The sequence below is a fragment of the Heliangelus exortis genome, chromosome 2, assembly GCF_036169615.1.
Source record: "Heliangelus exortis chromosome 2, bHelExo1.hap1, whole genome shotgun sequence".
NCBI lineage: Eukaryota > Metazoa > Chordata > Aves > Apodiformes > Trochilidae > Heliangelus > Heliangelus exortis.
In genome coordinates, this window is record NC_092423.1 from 127,405,716 (window position 1) to 127,415,780 (window position 10,065).

Genomic DNA, 10,065 nt, shown 5'->3' on the forward strand with positions numbered 1-10,065 from the left:
GATCAGTGGGGGCTCTGCCCCAATCCATTTCTGCACATGTACTCATACAGGTATCACTCAAACACATCCAGGCACAGGTCCATCTTCCCACAGTTTTTTGCCTTGTGATGCAGTAAAAGAATGCCTTAATTGTGACATCTTATGTAGTCTTTAAGTACATTTTTAAACTTGAGTGCTTTACAGTCACTTTTGCTACAAGTAGAAAATGATGTAAACGGCTGCTGTTGCAGCACACTCTGACAATCTATTTCTAGCTATGTGCTACCATTAAAAAGGGATGTAACTTATTCATCTTCCATCCCCTTTAGTGAAGCCTTTAATACACAATAGTGTCTGTCAGATGTTTTTTAAATTTTTATTCAAAAATAAGTCTCAAATAGAAGATGTTGGTGTCCCATTCTGGATAAACAAATAAATGTCAAAAAGCCACCCAAAACACCAATAAATGAACATTTTAATACTTTGTGCTTTCAACTACTACTGTGGAAGTCGTGACTTCTTAGGGATGGCATAATCTAATCTTTCTATCTGTTTGTTTGTGGGGAAGGTCACAGGGCAGTACTTAACACTCTCCTATAAGCCAAGTTGACCTCCTGAGTCTCCTGGGCGCAAAGTGCAGGTTTTTTTCCTTTGTTTCCTCAACTGGTTTCAGCATACTTCTGTAAACATGATAAGGATGCAAGTATAATAAAAATTTATGCTCTGTTACAGCTGCCTAAGGAATGCTAATTGCAACACTCCACGTTCTAGACAAACATCTGCTGCCAACAACACACAGTAAAGTGGGCATCCCAGCCACCCTGAAAATAGAAAGGCATGAGAGCACGTGCATCTATGAATGGAGAAAGAGATGAACAAGGAAATCAAAATGTCGACGAATTTATATGCTTTCTGTATTCAAAAAGTGATGTGGAGAATAACGCCGGACCAAAGTATCTTACAAGCAAAACTGAATGCTGCCCTAGAGGTGTAAAAGGGGGAGAGGATCGTAAGAGAAAGAAGAGAAAGGGAGGAGTGGAGGCCGCTGCCCCCGCTGTGCTGCTGGGAACGCCAGGGCCTGTCCTGGGGGAATGTTCCCTTCTTCCTCCTTCCATTGCCCTCAAACCAACCATTCCCTGCCGGCAGCGGCAACAGCAAACGCGGCTTTCTCAGCAAAACAGGGCAGAGAGGTCCCCGGCTGTTTAGCACTCCATGGAATCCCGCTTTGCGTGGAGCGATTCTGCTGAAGACAAAACACCAGAGAGCAAATGGAAAACAGGAGAAGACAACGTTGCCGAACCTGCTCCAGTGGCACTTTGCAGAGCTGCGGTGTTAATGTGCTTGGTGACTTAAGGGTGCTTCACCAAAGGTCAAGCCCTGCCCTCCCCGCCCCCATTTCCTAGTCTTTAAAATTATTTCAGACTAAAAGTCAAAATGCCCTGCAGAAGTTTTTAGGCATCTTCAGTCTTCTTAGCGGACAGAAGACACCGGTAACCGGCAAACCACCGGGAACCACCTGCAACACCCGAGTAGGCACGGCGCGGCAGCCCTCACCGCTGCCTCAGGGCTCGGGGCTCGGAGAAGCCGAGTGCAGGACGGGCGGCCCAGCGTGTCACAGGGTGGGCAGGGCAAGGGCAGGAGTGGGCAGGACACGGCAGGGGTGGGCAGGGCAGGGGTGCGGCGGAGCTCGCCCTCCCACCGGCGGTTACCTCACGGAGGGGCAGTTTCGGGTCGCTGCGATACGGCAGAGGGAGGGCTGAAGGGCGGTGGTAGGGGCCGAGGGATCCCGAGGTGTGGCCGGGGGGCTGTTCCCTCACACACCCTGGGGAGGGAAGTGGGAAAGGGGCGCTCCACCACCCCCCGCGTTATCGCCTTCCCGCGCCATGCGCACCCTCAGCGTTCCCGTTCCCCCCCCCCCCCCCCTCCTCCTGTCCTGTCCTGTCCTGTCCCCTCCCCTCTCCCTCCCCCTCCCCTCCCTTCTCCGCCGCCCCGCCTCGCGCTCCCGCAGCCGCCGCCGCGCCTCCGTGTCACGTGCCCCCTGGCCCTCGCCGGCAACCAATGGGCGGCGCGCCGCGCGCCGCAGGGCCCTTTATAAGGCACCGCGCAGCCCGGCCACCCCCGGGCGTGAGGCGGTTGCGGCAGCCGCGGGGTTCGGGAGCTGCGGGGGCGTGCGGGCATCTCGGGCCGCTCGGTCCCTCCAGCCGCGTCCCTGTCCCGCCCGGGGGGCCGGGCTGAGCCGTCCGGGAAGGGGCCAGGTCTGTGCCCGCGTGGCCCGGGGCGGAGGGAAGGAGGGAGGAAGGAAGGAAGGGGTCGTGCGGCAGGGAAGGGGCGGCCATGTCGGGGCCGTGCGGCGCCTGAGGGGGTAACGGTCTCCTCCGCGGCGACGCCCCAGCGCTGGCGGGCGGGCGGGCGGCCCCTGCCTGCGGCGAAGGGGAGGGACGCCTCGGTTGTGCCGGAAGGGAGAGCAGGGCCGGCGGGGACGCTCGGTGCCCGGCGGGGCGGTGGTTGTGGGCGCTGGCTGCCGAGCTCTCCGGGGCTGCTCCGGGCGCGCCGCTGCGGGGCTGGCTCCCTCCCGTTGCTGGGCGGACGGCGGCTGCGGGCGCCCGCAGACGGGCTGCGGTGCGTATGTGCTTCTGTCTCTGTCGACCCCTCTTCGTGTCGGAGCTCTCCGTCTTTAATAAACTCTCTGCCTTGCTTCTCCCCCGCCCCCCGGGCTTCTGCTTTGTGGATGTTGGCGGCTTCTTGTTGTGACAGGAGAATGTGTGTGTGCCCTGGGCCCAGGCGGATCGGTATGTATCTCGCACCGGCACTCGTTGGATCACCGGGCTCGGGGGTCGGATGGGAACCGGGGAAGGGACTGCCAGACTGGGCTGCTTAGGGCTGAGACTTGGCCGGAGGGAAGGACTAACGGTTCTGTTTGTGTGGAACGCTTCTTGTTTCTTCTCTTCCCCACCCACCGTCATCTCCAACGGGCTAATTGATTCAGGTTTCTCAAGTGCCTGAAAGGCACATGAGTTAAGTGGCTTTTTCTGAAGCCACGGGTGTCCTCGGCACAGTTAAGGCAGGTGTTTTGGAGGAATCTGTCAGTGCAGCATCGGTTGACTTTAATGCTACAGTTGTAACAAGACTATGTGAAGTAATATTCTATCAGTGTAGTACTACAAAACCCATTAACTGTCTGACTCATTTTTGGCCGTATTATATTTGTAGCCTGAAAAGAAGTATTTGTACCCTGTTGTGACTTTGGAGAGGTATTTGATACTGGCTTGATTCTAATCTCTTGACAAATCATGATTGGATTGTAAAATTTCTACTTAGCTTCTTTTCACTGCCATCACTTTATCATTCTTGATGAATTTGAATCTTAAAGTAATTAGGGTTCATTTGAGTGTTTTGTATTTGGGGCATCCATGTTGTGGAGATAAGTGCGAGAGACTTAGGATCATTTCACTTCAGGCTGACACACTTAAAATTTCTCTTTTGCTTGATTAACTACAATTTGTTAAAGTGGGTATATAAAACAAGCATACCTTAAGCTGTCATGGATCTATTGTAAATAATACAGGCTATGGAAAATTTGGGGCAACTTCATACAACTTATTGGATTTCTTGTAATATGCAATAAAATAATTATTAAATATCAGCAAAATAGCCTCTGGTTGCACTGCAGAGCCTCTGTAACACCAGTACATTTGTATTTTTGCTTCATCATGGATCAACAGCAAAACTGTCAGAGCACTTGTCATACTATCTGTAGGTCAGCACTGAATGCAAATGCTTAGCAGTCAGAACTTGATTCAGTTTCAGTCTTAACAGGAGAGTGGTGCCAAATCCAAGGTGCTGCTGTAGGCCAGACACATTTGTAGAACCTTGAGATTACCATTCTGTAAGATTGTTTTTAAGTGTCATGTGAAAAAATATAAATAACTTACCAAAATAGCTCCTTCCTTTATAATTAGAAAGCAGTGAATAGATTTCAAAATCTATATTTGGAGTTGCATCTTAACTTCTGTCATGTTGCATGTGTATGACGCCTGGGCTGGAGAAACAGACTTTCAGGGAACCAAATGGCTGACAAATTTATTATGCATCTGGAAGTCCAAGCCAGTGCACTGTTGCTGCTGTCTGGACAAGTTGGCTGTAGTCCACAGGACTACAACCAGAGCTCTTCCTGATAGCTGAATAACAGACTGGCCAGTCTTCATGGCTGTCAGGGGGAGATGTGGGAGAGATCAATGGACAAGGATTTTTGTCAGTGTAAGTCCAGACTGACAGTCATTAATAATAGAAAGCCAGTAGAGTGGTAGAAACATTAATTTACTTTGCTTTCAGCACTTCTACATCTTGTAATAGAAAAAAATGGCTCCATTCCTGATCATTTTAGGATATCAAGCAAGGTTGGATGGAAGAATGCGACATGTTTCTTTCTCTTGCAACACAGAGAATGGGGTGAAAGCTTGATGTTTTTCCAGGCACTTCTCAGATGATCAGAGTGACAAGAATCCCGTGGCAGAAGCTATGGGAAGCTTACAGAATAGGATCATAGCAGAATACAATTTGTCCTCTTTTGCATGATCCTTTAGATTGAGTATTGGGGCTTACTGCATATTTTATAGGGGTTGTGTCTCATCTGAAATAGTGGTATGCCTCCTGGTCTGAAATTAAATAAATATTTTATAATGAAATCTGACCATAAAAGTTGGAAAGAGAAAATTAATTTCCCCTTGTATGTACTTGACACAAGACACTGTTCAACTTTTTTCCCCACTATGGAATTGTCTTCTATTGTACGACATTATAAAAGATTTCCTGATAATGAGGATTAGTAAAAAAGGAATTTAAGAGGCACGTGTGCTACTGTTTTGTCAGGGTACATACATAGGGACAAATAAGAGTATGTTAGAACAATCTTCAGAAGAATAAAAAATTACAAGGCAAGTTTTTAGAAGTGGATAAAAGTAGTGAATACTCTTAGATATGAAACTTAATAGTTTACCTTAGCACTGAGCTAACTAGCTTTAAACAATTGTTCAGGTTTCTAATCTAGTCATAGAAGCAAACACAGCTTCCATGTAATCCATCTGAGTAGCTTTCTAATGCAATTCATAATCCTAAAATTGACTGGTGTAGATGATCTGGTAGGAGAGAAGCATCATCTGCAATTCAAGTCTTGTATTTTTAACTGGCAAGCTAGAAAATTGTTGCATATGGTGCTGTGGCTGTTTTTTATATGTACACCGTGGTGTCAAAATTTGAAGTTTTGCTTGTGAAAGGGGGGAGAAGAAACAAAACCTGCTCTTGGCTTGTGATTGCATAAAGAATATGTGCTGTCTGACTTAACATTTCCTTTTATTGTCTAAACCATTTTAATCTTAAACCCAGTCTTGTCATCTCAGAGTTGCTTCTTACTGAATCTTACTGTTTGCTTAATTTCTTCTGCATCATGGAAAGATGGGTTTCTTCCCTGTGTGCCACAGCTGGCTCTGCCAGCTGGGAAATCATCAGGAAAACAAATTTATATAAAATCTCTTAGAACATGCCAACCCTGTAGAGTGCTCCATGCTAACTGTTGTCTTAAGTTCTGTATGAAGTTGCATTGTCTGGATGATGGTTTCACTTCCTGCTTGCTGCTAAATGGGTATAAGAGCTAAAATACCTATGCTGAAGCATCTCTTACTTCCTTATCTTTCTCAAGACCTATGAAGCTATGAACTCCATATAGTAAGCAACTTTTTTAGGGTCTGCCAGTGTCTTCACACAGAATTATGGGAAAACCCTGTTAGCTATCCTGCTAAGATTAGCTGTTCTCTTGTCTTTCAGCAATTCCAGTCCGAAGCTCCAGGCTACCATTGTTGTCTGATGCCATGCCAGCACCAGCTCATCTCTTCCCACTGATTCGTAACTGTGAGATTAGCAGAATATGCAGTACTGTGTGTTACTGCCACCATAAACATCTGTGTTGTTTATCATCTCATTTTGCTCACAGTCACTTCAGATATGCACCTCAGAAGAAATTTGCAGCGCTCTGTCGGCCAAAGGAAAACTTTAATCACTTTATTCACAAAGCGGATTATGCTTCAACGCCACAGAGATTTTACCTGACTCCTCCACAGGTCAATAGCATTCTGAAGGCAAACGAATACAGTTTCAAAGTCCCAGAATTCGATGGTAAAAATGTAAGTTCTATTCTTGGCTTCGATAGCAACCAGTTGCCTGCTAATGCTCCAATAGAAGACCGGAGGAGTGCTGCCACTTGCTTACAGACAAGAGGGATGCTTCTAGGTGTGTTCGATGGCCACGCAGGCTGTGCTTGTGCTCAAGCTGTCAGTGAAAGACTGTTCTACTACATCGCTGTCTCTCTGTTACCTCATGAGACTTTACTTGAAATAGAAAATGCTGTGGAAAGTGGCAGAGCGCTGTTGCCCATTTTACAGTGGCACAAGCATCCCAATGATTATTTTAGTAAAGAAGCTTCCAAGCTTTACTTCAATAGTCTAAGAACTTACTGGCAGGAGCTGATTGATCTCAACACTGGAGAGACTACTGATGTGAAAGAAGCTTTAATTAATGCTTTTAAGAGGCTTGACAATGATATTTCTTTGGAAGCTCAAGTAGGAGATCCAAATTCTTTTCTTAACTACCTTGTACTGCGAGTAGCATTTTCTGGTGCGACTGCCTGTGTGGCCCACGTGGATGGTGTTGACTTGCATGTTGCAAACACAGGTGACAGTAGGGCAATGCTTGGTGTTCAGGAAGAAGATGGTTCTTGGTCTGCAGTTAATTTGTCCTATGACCACAATGCACAAAATGAACATGAAATAGAACGTGTGAAAATGGAGCATCCGAAGTCTGAAGAGAAAAATCTCGTGAAACAAGATCGTCTCCTAGGTCTCCTGATGCCTTTTAGAGCTTTTGGTGATGTGAAGTTTAAATGGAGTATTGAATTGCAGAAGAGAGTGGTAGAAACAGGCCCAGATCAGCTGAATGACAATGAATATACAAAGTTTATTCCTCCAAACTATCACACTCCCCCGTACCTCACAGCTGAACCAGAAGTCATATATCATAGATTACGGCCTCAGGATAAGTTCCTGGTTCTGGCCACAGATGGGCTGTGGGAGACGATGCACAGGCAAGATGTAGCTAGAATCGTAGGGGAGTACCTCAGCGGTGTTCACCATCAACAGCCAATAGCTGTTGGTGGCTACAAAGTAACTTTGGGACAGATGCACGGCCTCTTAACAGAAAGGAGAGCAAGAATCTCTTCAGTGTTTGAAGATCAGAATGCAGCAACTCACCTGATCCGTCATGCAGTGGGTAACAATGAGTTTGGCACAGTAGATCATGAGCGCCTGTCCAAGATGCTTAGTCTTCCAGAAGAGCTGGCTCGAATGTATAGAGATGACATGACTATTATTGTGGTGCAGTTCAACTCTCATGTTATAGGTGCATGTCAAAATGAAGAACTCTGAATTTCATGTAGTGAACTAGTTACCAAAGTTATAACAGTGGCCAGTATGAGCAGCAAATAAAAAACAACCCCCCCAACAATAAAACCCCTGAGCAAACGAATTGGTTGCTTGCTAGATTGAGTGTATTTTTTGTTCCTGCCTTCCCCCAGAGCTCTAAATACATCAGAAGTGCTATTGACCTAATATAAACTTGAAGATGATGTCACAGTGTGGGAAAAGGGTTTGTTTGGGTTTTTTTTGGTAATAACTTTGCACTATTGATTTAATGAATGCTGCTAGAACAATGTCTTGAATTTGGCAGATCTGGATGAGAGAGGGAAGGAGGATAAAGAATTAACCATCAAAGATCAGGCTGTTCAAGAAACAGCCTGTTCATAAATATCTGTAAATATCTACACATTATCTTAAGCAAAAGATGAGTAAAAAGGAATATTGTTTAATTCTTATGGGGCTAATTCTTGCAAAGTAGATATTATTGGTTATTTGTGAATACATTGTCTACTGTTTATTCTAACCCGAAGGTCACTTTAAACAAGCAAGTCTTCAGTGTAACAAAGTTCTCACTTCCATATTGATAATGTCATTCACTTAAGGATATTTGTCTAGGTGTTGACTTTCAATGCAGGTCTAAGCCATAATCAGTACCTGAGATTATGGTACAGCTTAATCATATTTTATGCATGGTAACTTCTGAACTTCCTGTGCATCAATAGTTTCTTTACTGTGGGTTTCTGCACAGCTTGTAGGGCAATAACACATTACAACATGCAGTAAGATACCAGGTAACTGTGGAGACCTTCAGTTTGTACTATGAAGAAACTTTCTATCTTTCTACAAAGTCAGTGTTGTCAAGATTGTGTTGGCTTTCCTAAAGGTCATGTCTTTCATGGACTCCACCCTGTCTGGTGTTACTCGGTAAATAAATTTTCACCTGGAAAGATCAGAAAACTACTGCTAACTTCTTTGTGGCTTTGTAATTTGCACTCATTTTCACTTTGGCTATTTCAGATGGTCATGTGTTGAATGTCTTGCACTTGAACTCTTATTTGTAAGTTAAAAACTAGAAACTACAGAAAAAAAAAGTATGGCTTGTAAATGTTTTAGTTGGGAAACTAACTAGCATGCATGTGTATGTTTAATGGCTTTTTTCTAACAACTTCTTTGCTAGCATTTCTGTATTTCTGGACAGCTGGTTGTATGCATGTCCTTATGTCCAGAATGCTTTCACAGAGCTGTCTCTGAAATGGGTTTCTCTGGCTCTTTGAACTTAAAAGATTGGCTGTAACTTGTATGTTAAAGTTGTTGGGATTGTAACTAAAAAGTCAGACTGCCAATTAATTTGTCATCATTGCATCTATTTTAGGTATATACATTGTATACAGATTTATTTTAATCTGCTTAGGCTCAAAACTAAAATGCTGTCTGAAATACCAGCCCCTGATGAGTGTGAGAAAACGCATGTAACTTGATTCCTGTGTTCTGGACAACAAGCAGAGGTCAGTTTACTTCACTTTAAAAAGGTGTTTCAGTTAAAATACCTCCCTAGCCTTTTTCATAGGTAATTAAACCAACACTTCAAAAGCCTAATTTATTTTGGATCGTTGTTTAACGTGGCATTTTCTACTTAATACAATTTTTGCCGACCAATGCTACTGTTACATAGGGTGCACTCGGTTTAAATAAAGGACCTGTGCAATAGTAAACATTGGCTCTTCAAACTCACAAATGCTACGTGTACTTAGTAGCCTGCAGCTTTAATGTCTTTCTTTACCCAACCTTAAATATCAGGAACGGTGTTGCTGTAAGGTGTTAATGATATCTAAGTTTGCATTCAAGATGTTCACAACTCTTTATTTGAAGGAAAAAGTGGAACTCTAAAAGTGCTTAGAAAAATATTGTCTGTTGACATTGCTTCTGTGTTTTGATGACTGTCATTAGCTAGGTCAATAGAATTTATGTTCTGTAATTCAAATGCAATATGTATCTAAGCTGGTGCAGTATTTATCTTTCTTTTTTACTGTTAAAGCTCTATTATTACAGGTATTGATGTATTTAATCTATGATTATAGGTATGGATTTGGTACAAGTCATAGCTAGAAGAAATGAACATTAGTCCCATGAATACAACTTTTATTGAGGAAAAGCTGCTTTTTGTACTAAAGATGCAATTGTATGGGGTCAGACAAAAATATTTATGTATTGCTGGGAGACTTGCTCAGTATGTATGCAGTGAACAGAAGCAGCATAACTAATTGCCTGCTGAACAGGTGATCTTGAACAATCATCTTTTAGCAGATTTCAATAAAATGTTCAATTATGCAGAAATCCATGTGTACTGGGATTGGTATGGGATATAATAGCTATTCTTTTAGGTCTGGAGTTTATGAATTACTTGTATTTCAAGACTGCGTTCGGCTGTGTAGTTCTTGTTATGAATAGACCAGATGGCCAAACAAAGCAAAGTATAAATGGAAACGGAATTAAACTTAAGAGCCTTGAAATGCCGCTGAGAGGCTTGAACCCTGTATCAGTCGTGCTGGTGCTGCCACCCCCTGGCAGCGAGGCTCTATTGTTTCCGTCAGTGTTGTTCTGCCTTCACTTCCCTTCATCTCAA

At 44.3% G+C, this 10,065-nt stretch overlaps 1 protein-coding gene across 2 annotated transcripts; it reads left to right on the forward strand.

Annotated features, from left to right (window-relative positions):
- The first annotated feature begins 2,098 nt into the window (after positions 1–2,098).
- On the forward strand, positions 2,099–9,776 carry PDP1 (pyruvate dehydrogenase phosphatase catalytic subunit 1). Of its 2 annotated transcripts, XM_071737949.1 has the most exons (3): positions 2,100–2,234; positions 2,734–2,768; positions 5,800–9,776. In XM_071737949.1, exons 2-3 carry the CDS (start codon positions 2,738–2,740, stop codon positions 7,449–7,451), a joined length of 1,683 nt encoding a protein of 560 aa, XP_071594050.1. In that variant the 5' UTR covers positions 2,100–2,234; positions 2,734–2,737; the 3' UTR covers positions 7,452–9,776. The 2 variants fall into 2 exon arrangements, with proteins under 2 accessions (XP_071594051.1, XP_071594050.1); XM_071737950.1 differs by lacking the exon at positions 2,734–2,768 and having other exon boundaries at positions 2,099–2,234.
- The last annotated feature ends 289 nt before the right edge of the window (positions 9,777–10,065 follow it).

Bases quoted from the DNA above. Each gene is read 5' to 3' on its own strand.
- PDP1 (XM_071737949.1), top strand. From the start codon at position 2,738: ATGTGTGTGTGCCCTGGGCCCAGGCGGATCG. The intron at 2,769-5,799 runs GTATGTATCTCG...CTTGTCTTTCAG, and splicing joins CCCTGGGCCCAGGCGGATCG to CAATTCCAGTCCGAAGCTCC.